General features: G+C 47.2%; 1 protein-coding gene across 15 annotated transcripts in view; it reads right to left on the bottom strand.

Moving 5' to 3' along the window:
* Window positions 1-18,686, bottom strand: part of PTPRK (protein tyrosine phosphatase receptor type K) — a 658,422-nt gene that overhangs the window by 12,235 nt on the left and 627,501 nt on the right. For all 15 annotated transcript variants that reach the window (XM_082251915.1, XM_082251914.1, XM_082251916.1 and 12 more), the window contains 2 exons: window positions 16,025-16,188; window positions 2,180-2,315 (listed from right to left, as the gene is read on the bottom strand). In XM_082251915.1, the coding sequence (XP_082108041.1) occupies window positions 2,180-2,315; window positions 16,025-16,188 (300 nt within the window). The remainder of the gene's footprint in view (window positions 1-2,179; window positions 2,316-16,024; window positions 16,189-18,686) is intronic.

Genomic DNA, 18,686 nt, shown 5'->3' on the forward strand with positions numbered 1-18,686 from the left:
TAACAGTAGGTAAGGTTGTGGTGGACTCACTGGACTGGAGGCCTGGGAACCCTGCTTGGACTGCTTTAAGGGGGAATGTCACCCTGACCTGCTGTAAGGGGGATCTAGGGGGGACCTGAGATGGCTGACCTGTCTGCTCTTGCCTGCTCTAACAAAGGGGTATTTATAAATATGGGGGACCCTCACCCTGTCCTAAGCCTGCTCTAATTGGGGATCTAGGGGGTTGCCTGCTCTAAAGGGGTATTTACAAATATGGGGGACCTTCACCCTGGCCTAGGCCTGCTCTAAAGGGGGATCTAGGGGGTCCCCCCTAGATCCCCCTTTAGAGCAGGCCTAGGCCAGGGTGAGGGTCCCCCATATTTATAAATACCCCTTTAGAGCAGACAATGGCAGGCAGGTCAGCCATCCCAGGTCCCCCCTAGATCCCCCTTTAGAGCAGGCCTAGGCCAGGGTGAGGGACCCCCATATTTATAAATACCCCTTTAGAGCAGGCAGGTCAGCCATCCCAGGTTCCCCACAGATCCCCCTTTAGAGCAGGCCAGGGTAAGGGTCCCCCATATTTATACATCCCCTTTAGAGCAGGCAAGGGAGTCCTATGGGGGACCTGCCTGCACTAAAGGGGGATCTATGGGGGATGGTTGACCTGCCTGCCCTTGTCTGTTCTAAAAGGGGATCTATGGGGGACCTGCCTGCCCTTGCCTGCTCTAAAGGGTGATATATAATTATGGGGCACCCTCGCCCTGGCCTGCTCTAAAGGGAGATCTATGGGGGACCTGCCTCCCTTGCCTGCTCCAAAGGGGGATGCATAAATATGGAGGACCCTCACCCTGGTCAGGCCTGCTCTAAAGGGGGATCTATGGGGGACCTACCTGCATTACAGCGGGATCTATGGGGACCTGCCTGCTCTAAAGGGGGATCTACGGGAGACCTGCCCTGGCCTGCACTAAAGGGGGATCTATGGGGGACCTGCCTGCGCTAAAGTGGGGATTTATGGGGGGACCTGCCCTGGCCTGCACTAAATGGGGATCTATGGGGGACCTGCCCTGGCCTGCACTAAAGGGGATCTACGGGAGACCTGCCCTGGCCTGCACTGAAGGGGGATCTATGGGGGACCTTACTTTTGCCAGACTGGCAAAATATATATATAAAACAACCAGTGGCAGTTACTTACAAAACAATATAGTCCAGGAGACTCCCCCACCACCACAGGGCAGCAGGAAGTCCACCACCACCAGTCCACCAATGGTCCAACGCACACAGCCAGCCCAGAAGAGGAGAGAGGCACAGACAGGCAGGCCTGAGGCCTGCAGGAGGATGGAGCCAGAGGGACCCGGACAACAGTGTGCCTGCCAGGCCAGAGGCCACACCACAACCAGCAAGCCCAGCACAGCAGGTACCAAAAAAAAAAAAAAAAAACTCAGTCAGTCACAGACAGTCAGGATTCAGGTCTCAGACCCCCACCAGCCACCACACCACCACCAGCAGCGTGCCACACCACCAGTGTGCCACACCGCCACCACCACCAGTGTTCCACACTGCCACCACAACCAGTGTGCCACACCGCCACCACCACCAGTGTGCCACACTGCCACCACTCGTGTGCCACACCACCAACAGCCAGCCACTCCAGGCAGCAGGTACCAAAAATCAAAACAAAATACAGTTACTCACAGTCAGGAGGACTCAGGACTCAGACCCCTACAGTGTGCCACACCGCCACCACTATTAAAGATCTCATAGAACGTAATTGCATTATAGAATAGTAAAAAAAGTCGCAGTTACTTTGCTGAGTAACTAATTACTTTTTCAATGTGGTAACTGAGTCAGTAACTCAATTAGTTTTTGGGAAAAGTTATTTGTAACTGTAACTAATTACTTTTTTAAAGTAAGATGACCAACACTGGCTACCACTAGATTCGATGATGGAATGTGCTTGCACTAGATGTGGAAGTATTTTTTTTCCAGGCACAAAAAACTCATTAAACACCACGGAAAGTACAAAAAAAAAAAATCCATGATGAAAGAACAGAATAGAAAAGGTTGTATTTGTTAATTTACTAGAACGCTATGCCTTATTCACAATGATAAAATGTAGTAGTGTATACTAGCAATACGCCACAGGTGGCTTTTATCTAAACACAGTAGAAGTTTAGAAGACTATGATTATATTCGCACTTACCGGAGTCTCTACCATATTTGGCTTGCTGTTGCGTAGTGTTTTTACCGCATGGAAAACATCCACCACGTTTTGTCTCTTGATCATTTCACAAACAATACTAATGGCACAGAACACTCCACTTCTTCCTCCACCATTCCTAAAAATGTAAGTGATTAAAATAAACAAAAATGACTACAAATAAAAAATTATTTCCTGTGAATTAATATATAATTTTTGGGGGCATCAGTCCAATCTTAACTGAAATTCCAGTTTAGGGGCCAAAGAGCCTATTCATACCTCTGAAGTACTCTAGGGACAGTATTGTTTTAAACCTCGTGTGATCTCCTGAATACTTTTGATATTAGAAGTAAAGCAGAAAAGGAAAATGAGATTTTTGACTTACCATAAAATCAATTTCTCTGATTTATACTGCCTCCTACGGGAGTAGGACACTAGGCAGGAAAAAACTTCACTCTGCCTATGGGGCAGTCCCAGGGGGTATACTTCCACTCTCAGCTATAGGCATTCAGCTTCGTTACAAGCAGTGTCAGAACAAAACCAACTCCACAGAGGGGTGGGTGCTGTGTCAGTCAATGAACACCAGAGAAATGGATTTTACAGTAAGTCAAAAAAATGGATTTTTGTAAGATCTTACCGTAAAATCCTTTTCTCTTAAGCTCATTGACAGACGTAGTCTTCTTGATTCTCAAGAGCTGGGTTATGTTGTCTCCGCAGGAGTAGGACTAGGCAGAAAGACAAAACGTTCTGGCTCCACCTTAGGGGCAGTCCCTGAGGGTATATCCTCCCTCTCTCTGCTACAGGGAATCAGTTCTGTTTTAAAGCAGTACAGAGAATTTAACCCAACCCAACTCAATGATAGAGGGGCGGGTACTACGTCTGTCAATGAGCTTAAGAGAAAAGAATTTTACGGTAAGATCTTACAAAAATCCATTTTTCTCTATCGCTCATTGACAGACGTAGTCTTCTTGATTCTCAAGAGCTGGGACATCCAGAAGCAGTGCCACAAATGAGGGGTGGGATTGACAAATCAAATCCAATCTAGAAGGCCCAACCGGTGCCAAACTAGAAGTTTTAAAGGCTCATTATAAACAAAGAATGAGACTAAAGAAAAAATTTTCCAACGGAAAAACCCTCGAGGTAGACCACTGGTCTCCTCAAATTGCGGCCTGCAAAACCTTGCGGCCAAACGAGGCATCAGACGATGCCATTACATCAACTTTATAATGTTTAGTAAAGGTATGCACCGACGACCAGGTAGCCACCTTGCACACCTGGACCACTGACGCCTGATGGCGAAAGGCCCATGACGCACTAAGTGCCCGAGTGGAGTGCGCCTTAACAGGGAACGGGGGCTCCCGACCCTTAATAGAATAAGCCTGTACTACCGTCTGTCTGATCCATCTGGAAATGGTCGCGGCAGATGCAGGCAACCCCTTTTTGGGTCCATCTGGGATCACAAAAAGTGAATCCGTCTTGCGAAACGAGTCTGTCATTTTCAAGTATACCCTGATCGCCCGGACCACATCCAAGGAGTGTAAAGCAAACTCCCGAGGATGACTGGGCTTAGGACACAGGGAAGGTAATACAATTTCTTCATTCAGATGAAATTCTGAAACCCCTTTTGGTAGGAAGGATGGATTCGGACGAAGAACCACCTTATCTCTATGAACCACCAGATATGGGGAACGACAAGATAATGCGGCCAGTTCTGACACCCTGCGTGCAGAAGTAATAGCCACCAAGAAGGACACCTTCTGGGACAACGTAGGTAGAGGAATCTCCCTAATATCTTCAAAGGGAGGTTTCTGAAGAACCGACAACACTAAATTAAGATCCCAGGGGGGTAACGGCGCGTGCACTGGCGGAGCCAGATGTCGCACCCCCTGGATGAAATTCCGCACCAAGGAATGAGTAGCCAAAGGCTTCTGAAAGAAGATGGCTAATGCTGAGACCTGACCCTTGATAGTACTCAAGGCCAGTTTCTGCTCAACCCCTTGTTGCAGAAAAGCCAATATTCGACTAATCGAATAAGACCGAGGACGGAACCCCAAAGGTTCACACCATGCAATGTAGGACTTCCATGTGCGATGATAAATCTTTCTGGAAGTCGCTTTCCTTGCTTCAACTAGAGTAGGAATAACTGAAGCTGACAAACCTTTTTCCTTCAGCACCTGGGTCTCAATAGCCAGGCCGTTAAAGCCAGCGATCGTAAAGCAGGATGGAAGATCGGTCCCTGAGACAGTAGATCCTCCCTGAGAGGAAGTCTCCACGGGACGTCCGCCACCAGTCTGACCATGTCGGCGTACCAAGCTCGACGAGGCCAGTCCGGAGCTACCAGGATTACTGGAATTCCTTCCTCCTCTATCCTGCGAAGAAGTCTTGGCAGTAACGCGAGAGGAGGGAAGGCATATATTAGCTGGTATTGCCCCCACGGGGCGATCAGTGCGTCTGCGGTTTCTGCTAGAGGATCGCGGGAGCGAGCCACGAATCTCTGAACTTTCCTGTTGAATCGTGATGCCAACAGATCCACATCCGGGGTGCCCCACCGTAGGCACAACTGGTGGAAAACGTCTGGATGGAGGGACCATTCCCCCTGATCCAGGGTCTGACGGCTGAGATAATCTGCCTGCCAATTCTCCACCCCCGGAATGAACACCGCAGAGATTGCTGGAACAAATCGTTCCGCCCAGCGAAGAATGCAAGCCACTTCTTTGGCCGCTCGGACACTCTTGGTGCCCCCCTGGTGATTGACATAAGCCACGGCCGTGGCATTGTCCGACTGGATCCGAACCGGGCTGCCCTGGAGCTGCTCGGTCCAGTGAATCAGACAAAGTCTGATCGCTCTCAGTTCCAATACATTTATCGGTAACCTGGATTCTTCCGGGGACCAAAGTCCCTGGACAGATAACTGACCGAGAATTCCTCCCCATCCGGATAGACTGGCATCCGTGGTCACTATCGTCCAATATATTGGCAGAAATGACTTTCCCTGGCTGAGCATCGGAGACCGAAGCCACCAGACCAGAGACTCTCTGGTCTGTTTGCTCAATCGGATCTGATTGTCCAGGGATTCCGGATTCCGATTCCATCTGAGAAGAATCTCTTGCTGAAGAATTCGGGTATGGGACTGGGCAAATGGGACTGCTTCGAACGAAGCCACCATCAACCCCAGAACCCTCATGCAAGTCCGAAGGGAAGACCAGCTGTTGGACAGTAACAACTGGACTGCTGATTGAATCTTTCGGAGTTTCCCTACCGGAAGAAAAACTCTTGTCCTGACTGTGTCTAGAATTAGACCCAGATATTCGAGCCTCTGGGTGGGAACCAGAAATGACTTTTGCTGGTTCACCAGCCACCCGAATTCCTGTAAAGAAATCATAGTAATTTCTATGTTTTGTAGCAAGGTCTGAGGAGACTCTGCATGAAGTAGAAGATCGTCTAGGTAACCAAGGATCGATATGCCTCTTTGGCGCAGAAGTGCCAACATTGGGGCCAACACCTTTGTGAAGACCCGCGGAGCCGTGGCGAGACCGAAAGGTAACGCCACAAACTGATTCCCTGTAGCAGAGAGAGGGAGGATATACCCTCAGGGACTGCCCCTAAGGTGGAGCCAGAACGTTTTGTCTTTCTGCCTAGTCCTACTCCTGCGGAGACAACATAACCCAGCTCTTGAGAATCAAGAAGACTACGTCTGTCAATGAGCGATAGAGAAATCCCATTTTCTCTTTCGTTCATTGATGGATACAGCTCCTTATCTTCTTGACAGTTGGGACATCCCAAAGCAGTGTCAAACATGAGGGGTGGGAACAGCAAGAACAAATTCCCAAGGCTTAATCATAGCCAACCAGGGAACATGGAGATCTCAACCATAAACAACTGAAGCTCACCTGTAAAAAACAATACACCCTCCAAGAGGACCAGGTCCTCTAAACAGCAGCCTGCAAAACCTTGCCGTTAAAGGAAACATCCTCAGATGCCAACACATCCACCTTATAAAACTTTATGCAAGTGTGCACAGACGACCAGGTGGCCACCTTGCAAACCTGCAGCACTTACGCCTGATGGCGGAAGGCCCAGGAGGTACTAATCGCCTAATCAAGTAGAGTGCGCCTTAACAGGGAAAGGAGGAACCTGATCCTTAATTGAATAGGCCTGAATCACCATCTGTCTGCTCATTCCGGAATTGGTCGCAGCAGAAACAGCCAACCCTTTTTGAGGTCCATCCGTGAGTACAAAGAGTGAGTCTGACTTCCACCCCTGGAATGTGTACGGCAGAAAGGGCTGAAACTAATCATTCTGCCCACCTCAGAATACTGGCTACCTCCCAAGCCAGCAGGGCACTTTTTGTGCCCCCTTGGTGATTGACATAGACCACGGCTGTGGCATTGTTCGATTGAATACATACCGGACACCCCTGAAGGCGAACGGTCTAATAATCCAGACAAAGTCTGATCGCTCAAAGTTCCAGTACATTGATCGCAGTCTGGACTCTGGAAGAGTCCAAACCCCTTGAGCACAATCTGTGCCGAGGACCCCTCCCCACCCAGACAAGCTGGCATTCGTGGTGACAATCGTCCAATACAAGGGGAGAAAGGATTTTCCCTGTCAAAGTGCCGGAGAACAAAGTCCTCAGATCAGGTACCCTCTCGCACCCTGGCTCAACAGGACCAGATTGTCTAGAGATTCTTGTCCCACTTAGCCAGGTTCTCTCTTTGCAGAGATCTCGTGTGGAACTGTGCAAATAGAACCATCTCAAAAGGTAGACACCATCAGGCCCAGCACCCTCATGCAAGTCCAGAGGGAAAACCGTCTGCTGGACAACAGAAACTGGATTGCCCCCTGCAAATTCTGGAGTTTTTCCAGGAGGAAGAAACTCTGGCTGAGGCCGAGTCCAGATCCAGACCTAGATAGTCCAGTCTCGTGGAGAGAACCAGAGCAGACTTCTGAAGTTTCAGAAACCAACCAAACAGCTTCAGAGTTCACATAGTAATCTCCAGTTGTCCATGAGAGCAGTTGGAGGCTCCACTTGCAGAAGAATATCGTCCAGGTACCCCAGTACCACGATCTTCCGCTGACGCAACAATGCTAGTACCGGGACCAACACTTTCGTGAAGACCCGAGGAGCGGAGGCGAGACCAAAGGGTAACGCCACAAGGTGATAATGCTCCTAGCCCACAGCAAAGTGGAGGAAGCGCTGGTGACAGGCACATAATAGAATGTGAAGGTAGGTGTCCTTGATGTCGATAGAAGCGAGAAAATCCCCCTGATGTAGGGATGCCTCTACTGTGCGAATGTACTCTATTCTGAACTTCTGTACCCGCAGAAAGCAGTTTTGTGCCTTGAGGTCCAGAGTTGGATGCACCTTGCCTTTCTTCCTGGAAACTGAACAGGTTTGAGTAAAAGCCTTGTCTGCAGGTCTGGAAGAGTCCGCTCGTGACTTGCCATACCAGGTCCTCCTGGAACCTCCGGTGGAAGCTCTGAAGGGCTTCGATCCTTTGTCTTTAGACCCTGAGGAATGAAAAGGCCTCTTATGAGCCGAGAAGAATGGCCCGCATGTACAACGGGGGTCCTTGCCCTTGGAAGCCTGCGGAAGAGTACTCTTCCCCACTGTGAGGCCCTTGATAAAGACATCCAAGGAAGCTCCAAACAAGCAATCCCCCACAAATGACAGATCAGCTAAGGCCTTCTTAGACGTCTGATCCGCATTTCAGCCAGATAATACGCCGAAGGACCACTGTTGAGGCAGACAGTCTGGAAATCAAAGGAGCCGCATCCAAAGAGGCATCACAGAAACACTAGCCCCTGGACCTAGTGATCCGCCAGCTCTGTAAAGGCAGGGGGAAGCTGTTCCACCTCCAGGTCCCGGAGTAAAAGGTCAGCCCACTTGGTCAGAGTTTATGACACCAGGGCAATAGTAAACACTGGCCTAAGTGCTGAACCAGCCACAGAACATATGGTGGGTCAGAGCCTCCGACCTCCTATCAGCCGAATCTTTAAAGGTCGGGGACTCCTCAACCGGAATGAAGATGGCTTTATTTAACCTGGAAACCAGTGAGTCCACTACAGGTGGTACCATCCACTTTCTAAGCAAGGGATCCTCATAAGGAGAACCCCACTGTTTAGTGACAATATTATCAGAGTAAGCGGGGAAGGGGAACACCCTCGCCGCCTTGCAGGGCCTGTAGGTGCCAAAAGGGACCTGAGCCTCCGCCGCATCAGCCGAATCCTCCATCTTTAAAGTTTCACGCACTGACACAATCAGCGCATCCACCAGCGCCTTTTCATGCACGGCTAGAGGAGCAGATGAATAATTTTCACTATCTGAGCATGCAGGGTGCAGGGACGCAGACCTAGAATGGTAATTTGCATCCATGGTGGCCGCACAAATTCAGGATCTGATGAGACAGATGAAAGAGGGGAAGGCAGGGGATGCTTTTTGCTAGGACTCCAGGACCGCTGACAGTACAGTCAGGGATTGGTGGGACCCGGAGGGCTGGGCAGCCTCCGAGAGGGGATCAGGTGGGGAAATGTGCCCCAGGGACTCCATTAGAGAGGAGGACCCAAACAAAACAATTCTTTAACACTGCTAGAGGCATCCCCACCGCGCTAGCGGTACCACAGGGTCCAGCACAGAGCACTACCGCTACTATAGCAGAGAGAGGGAGAGAAAACCCCCCAAAAAAGACTCATCACCACCGACCAGGCATTTACATCACCAGGCAAACTGCACACCATGCGGCGATCAGGAAGAGAAAGATCCAAATGTCAGCACTAGGGGATGAGGAGGGACTTCTACCGCCCAAATCACCGCCCCTATAGCTTCAAAAATTCAAGTTAGACTTACCGGTAACTTGTTTTCCAATAGTCTTTCAGGACAGCACCTTAGAGAGATGGCTCCTCCCTCTCCTCATCAGGAAACACCCCATCCACCAGATTTTAAAAGGAGGCTTCTCCCACCATTCATCAGTTTGTAGAAGAGTACCTCCGGCCCATGCTGGAACACATAAACAGATATGGTTAATCACAGCAATACATTTTATACAATAGGGCGGGATCCTCCTGCTGTCCTGAAAGACTATTGGAAAACAAGTTACCGGTAAGTCTAACTTGAATTTTCCCTAAAACGTCTTTCAGGACAGCACCTTAGAGAGGATTATCGAGACTTACTCAATTTAGGGAGGGACCACAGCTTGCAGGACCTTTCTGCCAAAAGCCTGATCTTCAGCTGCCAAAAGGTCCAACCTATAGTGTCTTGCAAATGTAAAGTAGCTTGACCACGTAGCCGCTTTGCAGATTTGATCTGGAGTGGCACCAGCTTTCTCTGCCCATGTAGTGGCTAACGCTCTAGTAGAGTGAGCTCTGATCCCCTGCGGGGGAGACAATTTCATTTGGGAGTAAGCCTCTGAAATAGCGGATCTGAGCCATCTGGCTATTGATCCTTTTGATGCCTGGCGACCTTTTTTGTTGCCAGAGAAAAGAACAAAAAGAGAGTTTGATGATCTAAACTCTTTAGTAACCTCCAAGTAGTGTATAAGAACCCTTCTTACATCTAGGTAGTGAAAGCTTTCTTCCTTATCTCCTGATGGATTAGGGCAGAAGGTAGGTAACACAATTTCTTGTGAGCGGTTTCTCGTTGAAGCTACTTTTGGGAGAAACCCTGGATCCGTCTTGAGAATTATCCTGTCTGGATATATGGCCAAGAAAGGTTCGATAGCCGATAAAGCATGTAATTCACTGATTCTTCTTGCTGATGTTATTGCCACCAAGAAGACCGTCTTGAGGGTAAGGTTTTTTAGTGTAACCGTTTCTAGTGGTTCAAAAGGTTCCTTTGTGAAGGCCTGAAGGACCACCGACAAGTCCCATTGGGGGAAGCTTCTGAAAGGCACTGGTCTGGAGCGGGTAAGGGCCCTGAAGAATCTGATGATTAAAGATTCTGAAGAAATGGGCCTTTCCAAGAATACCCCCAGGGCTGTAACTTGTACCTTGAGGGTACTTACTGCCAAACCTTTTCCTGCGCCCTCCTGTAGGAACTCCAAAATTGAAGTAATACTGTTCAATTTTTGATCTTTCGATTCACACCAGGTATTATATGTCTTCCAAACTTTTGCATATATATTCCTTGTGACTTTTTTCCTACTGGAAAGTAGAGTAGCAATTAATGCGTCTGAAAATCCTTTCCTTTTCAGCAGTTGCTCCTCAGATACCAGGCGGTGAGCTTTAGCTTTTCCACTTCTGGATGATAGACTGGACCTTGAAGCAGTAGGTCTTGACGAAGAGGGAGCTGAAAAGCAGGTTTGACTGATAGTTGAAGGACAGTCGAAAACCAAACCCTTTTGGGCCAATAAGGTGTGATCAGGATCACTGAGGCTCTTTCCTTTTGGATTTTTCTCAATACCAACGGAATGAGCTGGAAGGGGGGGAAGGCATACCCCAACCTGAACCTCCAGGGATGTGCCAGGGAATCTACTCCCAGAGAGTTGTCGTTTCTGTGGAGTGAGAAGTAAAGTGGAAGTTTTGCGTTTTCTTTCGTTGCAAACAGATCCACCTCTGGCTTTCCCCAAGTCTTGGTTATCAACATAAAGACTTCTGGGTTCAAGCTCCATTCTGCTTCTCGGATCTTCTGCCTGCTTAAATAATCCGCCACACTGTTTAGTGTACCTTTTAGGTGGATTGCTGACAAGGAAAGTAACTGCCTTTCCGCCCATTGCAGAATTTCCGTTGCCAAAAGCTGTAGGGTTTTGCTTCTTGTGCCCCCTTGCTTGTTTAGATATGCCACTGTAGTGGCGTTGTCTGAAAGGACTTGAACATGAGTCCCCTGAAGATTTTGAGAGAAGGCAGTTAGGGCTAGGCCGACTGCCTTTAATTCCTTCCAATTTGAGGATTTTCTTGTCTCGGTCTGAGACCAAACCCCCTGTGCCAGGTTTTGGTTCCAGTGGGCTCCCCACCCCCAACTGCTGGCATCCGTTGTTAACCTCTGGTCTGCCGGGAAGGACCAGGCCAAACCCTGAGACAAGGTTATCCGATTTCTCCACCACCAAAGGGACCTCTTGACCTTGGTGGGGATTTTTACCTTTAAGTCCAAAGTCTCTGGATTGTGATCCCAGATTCTGAGGAGGAAGTATTGGAGTGGTCGAAAATGCAGCCTTGCCCATTGGACAGCTGGAATTGATGCAGTCAGGTTTCCAAGGACTGACATGATCTCTCTGATCGACCACCACTGATTTGTTTGTAGCCTTGCTACCAAATTCTGTATTTTGACCTGTTTGTCTTCTGGTAGGAAGATTCTTTGTTCCACAGAGCATAACTGAAACCCTAGGAACTGAACCCGCTGAGCCGGTGTGAGATTCGATTTCTTGATGTTCACTATCCATCCCAGAGCTTCTAGATGACCTCTTGCCTTGTGCAGGTCCTCTTGAAGTTTTTCCTTTGACGGGGCAAAGAAAAGCAGGTCGTCCAGGTAAGGCACCACAGAGATTCCCTGAAGGCGGAGGGGAGCTAGACACTCTGCCATTACCTTCGTAAAAATACGAGGGGAGGATGATAGCCCGAAAGGGAGTGCTTTGAATTGGATATGGAGCATTTCCTTTCCCAGATTTACTGCCAACCTTAGGAATCTCTGTGAGCGAGGGGCAATAGGGATATGTAGGTAAGCATCCCTTAAGTCGATTGATGCCATGAAGCATCCTTTTGTTAACAGGGTTCTGACTGTAAGAATTGAATCCATTCGAAACTTTTTGTACAGAACTGACCTGTTTAATGGTTTCAGATTCAGTATAAGACGAAAATCCCCCGATGGTTTCTTTATCAAAAATATGTGGGAATAAAATCCCTGATGTTGTTCCTCCACTGGAACTGGACAGACAACTCCCTGTCGCCTCAGGTCCTTTAACAGGTCCATCATAGCCAGGGCTTTTTCTGCATCTCTTGGGAGGTTTGTGACAAAGAACCTTTCGGGTGGCGTCTCTGAAAACTCTATGTTGTAGCCTTGGGACAGCATATCCAGAATGTATTGATTTTCTGTTATGGCTGCCCAATAGGGGAGGAATTCCCTCAATCTTCCTCCCACCGGCAATGTCTTGTCATTGTGTTTTGTTGGTTGACACAGGAGGATGGAAGAGAACACCTCCTTTCCCTTTGGGTTTTTGTGTCGACCAGTTTCTTCTCTTCTCCTGGGGTCTGCTATTTTGCTGAGCTTTTTGAGGTCGAAAAAGCTTCTTTGCTGCCTGTTTCTTCTTCACAGGGAAAGACTTCTTTTTGTCTGCTGTTCTATCTAGAACAGAGTCTAGCCCAGGCCCGAATAGTAGATCCCCTTGAAAAGGAAGTCCACACAGCTTATTTTTAGAAGCTGTATCTCCAGGCCATGTCTTTAACCAAAGAGCCCTTCTGGCTGAGTTGGATAAAGCTGCAGATCTTGCTGTCATCTTCACTGACTCTGCTGAAGCGTCAGCAATGAAGGCTATGGCCGTGGAGAGCGTGGAAAAGGAATCCAAAATTTCCTGTTTAGGTGAGTCTGCTGTGATGTGTGCTTTTAGCTGGCTAAGCCAGTATTCCAGATTCCTGGACACACAGGTTACTGCCATGGCAGGTTTCAGACTCCCCATGATGGATTGCCAGGATCTCTTAAGTTGCTGGTCCATCTTCTTATCCATTGGATCCCTCAGGATTCCCATGTCTTCAAATGCTAGGTCTGTTGACCTAGAAACCTGGGAGAAGGCTGCATCAATCTTTGGCATCTTATTCCAGGGAGCTCCTGGGTCTTCATCAAAAGGAAATCGCCTTTTAAAGGCTTTAGGGAAGAAGGTTTTCTTTTCCGGATCAGACCACTCATGTTTTATTGCATCTGAGATGGTCTGATGCACTGGGAAGATACGGCCCTTAGGCTCTTCCAAGCCTGCATACATTTTGTCATGTAGGGACAGTTCCTTCTTTTCCTCCTCTAGACCCAGGGTGATGTAAACTGCCCTCAGGAGACCATCCACTTGCTCTAAGGATAGTTTGTATTTAGTGGGCCTGCTTTGTGCCCCTCCCTCCTCTTCTTCCTCTGAATCCTCCTTGGAATGTGAGGGGGAATTATCTCCTTGGGTGGAAGGAACCCCTTCTGTCCCCACCGAAGGAACCAATTGTGAACCCTGAGAGGACAGTGAGGCTGATGGCTGACTCAGGGCAGGGTCCTGTAGGGATGACCGAAAAGATTGGATGGTAGCATCCAATTCCTTCCTCACAGATGCGACTAAATCGCCACAAACTGCAGATGCTTCTTCCTTTACTAGTGCATCAATACATCCCTGGCAAAGTGTCTTTTTCCAACTTTCCGACAACTTTGCTTTGCATGAAGGACACTTTCTCTTGAAAACAGTTTCAGAGCTTTTAGCCTGGAAGACATGAATGGGAAAACATACACATGCTTCTTAAAAGTCAGCCTGATTCTCAGGGCCACCAAAGGTGCACAGAAAGACATTTAAAGGAAGTCCCATGTGCCCTGACAGGCCCCCAGCCACCGGGGGGAAAGTAAAAGGGATGGAGAGAGACCCCACAGTAAGATAGGCCATATAAAGACACCCCTTACCTGGGCCTTACTGGTGCCTGTGCCTGTCCCACTCGCTGAAGAAGCTTCCATCGCTTGGCAGCGGTATCACCCGTGGCTTCGGTACCGGTTCCGGAGACCAAAGCGCACCTGCACTGGACCGGATCCGGAATAAGGCACCAGCTTGCTCCTCCCTTCTTCCTCTGCGTCCGGCGGAAATGACGCCATACGCCCCCTGCAGAACGCTGCCCTTTCCGGAACCTCACTTCCGGTCCGGACGAGCGTCACTCGATCCGGAGAAATGGCGGCAAATTTGAAAAAAAAAAAAAAAAAAAAAAAAAAGGCGGCGGAAACCTAAGAAAAAACATTCCGCTCCTCCAAGATGCCTTCCCAGGGCTGTGCTCTGCGGGGTCTTGACTCAGCCTAGAGCACTGAAGAGGAAGAAGGAGCCCATGCACTGCAGTCGGTCGCGTGAATGGGAGAAGCAATCGTCTCCAAAAAAAGGGTAGGTGGACGTAGGAAGCCCGGTCTCTCAGGATAGCACCTTAAGAGCCCAGCTCCCCACAGAGGTGTTCCTCGGCCGGAGGAAACACAAAAACTGATGAATGGTGGGAGAAGCCTCCTTTTAAAATCTGGTGGATGGGGTGTTTCCTGATGAGGAGAGGGAGGAGCCATCTCTCTAAGGTGCTGTCCTGAAAGACGTTTTAGGGAAAACATGGCTGCTATTATTTTCAATAAGAAACCACAATAAAACAGTCTCCGAGGCTACACAAACATGGCCGCCGATCCACAGCACAAAAGGCCCTAAGAAAATGGCGGTGCCATGCGGTTCTCGGGGGCCCAGGGGGGACCCCAGGAGCACCGAACACAAGCCCAGCGAGAAGGATGGCCCTGCCAGGGGCCCCCACCAGGTACACCCCCCTCCCACACGTCGATCGTTTTGGTCGCCGGCAACGCGCCCCCCCCCCTATTGCCAGCTTAACACACCAGACCAACCTAAAAGGTATGGCCACTCTATGAAGGGGGAGGGGGGAGGGTGTTCGCAGAAGGGGACAACACGTCTGCAGAGGACCACCCACAAGGGGGGGCACTGCATGGGAAGAAGGGAAACCCAGGGCCTGACTGTCCCAGGGAGGGGCCCACGTCCACCCCAAAAATCTCCAGGGTTACAGGGGGGGACAGATACTTACCATATCAGGAACAGGGTGGGCACCGCTTCAGACAGACCACTGCTCCATCAGAACAGGGGAGTCTGTCGGCCAGGAGGAACGCTGTGACTCAGGAAGAGGCCAGGTCGTATGCGTCCTCGTGAGAGTTTACCTCGCAGGCCAGCCCCTGTCCAGTGGGGCTATGTCGCGGCCAACCTAGTGCGGAGCTGAGGTCTGCACGCGCTCACTGGCCAGACTGGGGGAACCCTCTGGATCTAGATTATCCAGTCTGTCGCCCAGTTCGGCTGTTGATAGTAGTATCTCACAGGAACAAAATAACAAATATAGGGGAAAAAATATTTAAAAAGGAAAAAATTTGCCAGAACCAGAGATCCCATCAAAGAACTAGGTCCTTACTCCTGACTAGGCAGAAAAAAACTGAATGCCTATAGCTGAGGCTGGGAATAAAACCCCTTAGGAATGCCCCATAGGCATAGTCAAGTTTTTTCCTTCCAAGTGTCCTACTCATGTAGGGGGCAGTATAACCCAACTGTCAATAAGATAAGGAGCTGTGTCTGTCAATGCACGAAAGAGAAAACTCTTTTTTGCAGCATTAGGATTGAGAACTCTAGGTGGTAAAGAAGGTAACTGGAACCTCCACTGCGGAGATTTTACTGCAAAAGCCTCCACCGAAAAAAAAGAAACCACAGTCAATGAGCTAGGAAATTGCTGTGATATTTGCATATTTTTCATTTTAAACTAAGGAAAAAAATAAATACAGCACAGGAAATAGCCTACTAACATTCATTTTTTTGCCCCATTTGCAAAGAACGAATGTACTTGTACTTTAACTGGGTGAACTGGAATGCAATTGTTTCTTTAAGAAGCATTCAAAACTCATAATGTAAGCAACAAGCCCGAATCTCACAGCAAATGCAGTTTATATATGGACTTCTAAACTCTACAGATACAAGTAATTTTCACTAACATAAATGTGAAAGCATGAAAAATAGAGCCAAACAAAATGAACAAAAATTTAAACCAAAACATTAATAAATTTCTAACTTTAAACCATATAATTTGTCAGTAGCATACCCAAGCCAAGCAGATCAGTAAGTACATCAAAGGATTAGAAACATGACACGGTACACAATGTCTCAATAAGGTACTCACAGGCAGTGAATGATAGTGCGTCCTTCTCCTTCATCACACTCCTCTTGCCATTTCTCAACTTGCAGAATTAACTTCAGGAAAGATCTTTTGGAATTTGGCACTTCTCTGTGAGCTGCCCATCCCAAGTACTGAAACTGCTGCACCATGAGATATCCTTCTTGAGGCTGTTTAAAGACAAAAATAAATGGGTGTTTAACACTCATGACATATGTATATACACCTTTTTTTATAGTTGCTACACAGCAGCATTTCATTCACCAACATTTGTCCCCCATGCTCACTGTGGGGAAAAATTTGGGTGACGCCTTTCCTGGTCTTCCCATCTGTGTTGGTTACACTGGTAAGCATCAGTTCCTTTTCCCCTATCCCTTATTTTTATCTTCTATAGATCATATTTTATTATCGTATTACCTTGATATTATGTACAAATTGTTATCTTTATTTTTAGACCTCCTGTAAATGTATTCCTTCTGAAGAAGCGATTGATTTCTGCCAAACATGTAGAGGAGCTATTTTATGTTCACTGAGGGCCTATCGTATCTCCTATATCCACCTTGGAGGTTATCAAGTGTCCGTGCAACATATGTAGACCTTTCTTTAATATTATTGTATTTCAATTGAGATTGCGGTTTTCTCTGTATGTGGATACCCTGCCTTTTTACTTTTGCATGAATATAAAAATCTATTTTACCTTATACATACTTTTGCTTAAGGTACCGAGATAGTCCATCTTCCCCTCCTCCTTGGAGACTATTAGGGGTTCTATTAAAGCTAAGAAGTAATCCGATCAAATGTATCAACATTAAAGCTAAGGGGAAAGCTTCCATAATGGAACTAAAATTTTTGCACTCATCGCAAGTTTTTTTTGGTCTATTGCAGAACACAAGAATCTTACCAAATATTAAAGGCCAAGTTCAACTTTTGGGGGAAAAAAACATTTCTACAGAAAAAAATGTGCATTTATTATTTCCCGCAGGAGCCTGGAAAGCAATGCAACCACGATCGGAAGATGACAAGTGCAATACCAGGCTTCTGCAGACTCTCAGAATAGTGGTCTGCCTGTACCTCCAATATGACAGATTATGGCAGACAGTTACTGAAGAGCAGGAAAATCAATGAACTATAAAAGCACTTACCAGCACCCTTGCGGTTCACTGAGAATTAGCCATCTGCTGCAATGGCAGACAGTAGTTTTAATTCATTCACAGAACTTTTATTTTATTTTATTTTTTTGTCTATTGAAGGAAACAGGAATCTTAGGATTTCTTAAGCAGTTCAGACATCAAAAAGCAGTGAACAATGGCCACCAAGAGATCCAGCATATGTGGGGATCATACTACAAAAATAATCTGAAGGGATAAAAGCCTGAACAAAGGTTAGATGAAGAGAGGCCAACAAAATATGAAAATTGCCATGACCAAAGGGAGGGCATCGAGGATCAACCTGGTGCTCCAAACCGGGACAGACGATCGCCATTAAAGGGAAACTGCTATGGAGACCCATCATTCTTTCAATTAGCAAAGTGGAGGACAACCAATCATCCATCATCCACCAGAAAAATCGGGAGATACTTGAATGACTGGGAGAAAACTTAGACCAAACTGCTAAAGTGGGTAACAAAACAAAATGTTTATTGGGCTAAGTGCAAATACAAAACAGATCATTAAAGGGAAGTTAAAAAAAAAAAAAAGACATACTATTCCCAATAGAAAAAAAAAAAACATTCAGACAATTGGATTCCTAGGCCTAGCATAAGAGACAAAAGCAGGGAGGGGTGCCAAGCAGCCTCATGGTGTAGCATTTCTTTATTAGGGAAATAGTTGAGGAAGAGCCCTTGCAACAAGTGGTCAGGCATTGCCTGTCTTCACACTGGATTGCTGCTCAAAACTCTTCCTACTTGTGCAAAGGATGATGGGATGCACATTTCAGGAAGATGATCATCCCATCAATCAGTCTAACAGCTTCCCTCCAGGATGAATTTATACAGATCCCACTCTGAAAGGGTTAACTATTTCTAGTTATAACTTGTACCTGGAGTTGTAGATGTTTCTGAGCCCTGGAACTCAAACGTGTTATGCACATGGCTTAAGCATTGGTTTTCTTCTTTATTATTTTTAGCATTCCTTGTCCGCTCAGCCTGAATCAACTTTGCTCCATGCATAATATTTCTTTGTGGATGGTTTAAATTCGTGCTTACATCATGAGGGTCTCCTTTTATTTATTATGTCCATTCAGTCATTAGAATGCATATAGGGGGATTCACCCATTTTTCAGTTATGGTCATGCCCTAATATTTATATATATGGATGTGTATAAGAATCACTATTCCATGCATCAGAATGTAAGTTTTGTACACAGATGGATTACCTTTTTATATGTTCTCATACACTTTTTATTCTTTATCATGTTTTTCCTCATATCCGCTTGCAGCTTTTACTTTTTACCATCTATCAATTATTCATGATGTATCAATGTACTATTTCAATTGTGCGATTCTTTTATTTGTTTTCTATATAGCTTGTCGATGTGTTCATTTTTCTATTTTCTACATCTAATCAAGTGGAGACATCGATTGCTTATTACCTGCTTCCCGTCCGCACCATTGTGAAATGATGGTCGGACGGAAACCCTATTGTTCTCGGAGGACATCATATGACGTCCT

The sequence above is a fragment of the Pelophylax lessonae genome (genome assembly GCF_965119305.1).
Source record: "Pelophylax lessonae genome assembly, chromosome: 3".
Lineage (NCBI taxonomy): Eukaryota > Metazoa > Chordata > Amphibia > Anura > Ranidae > Pelophylax > Pelophylax lessonae.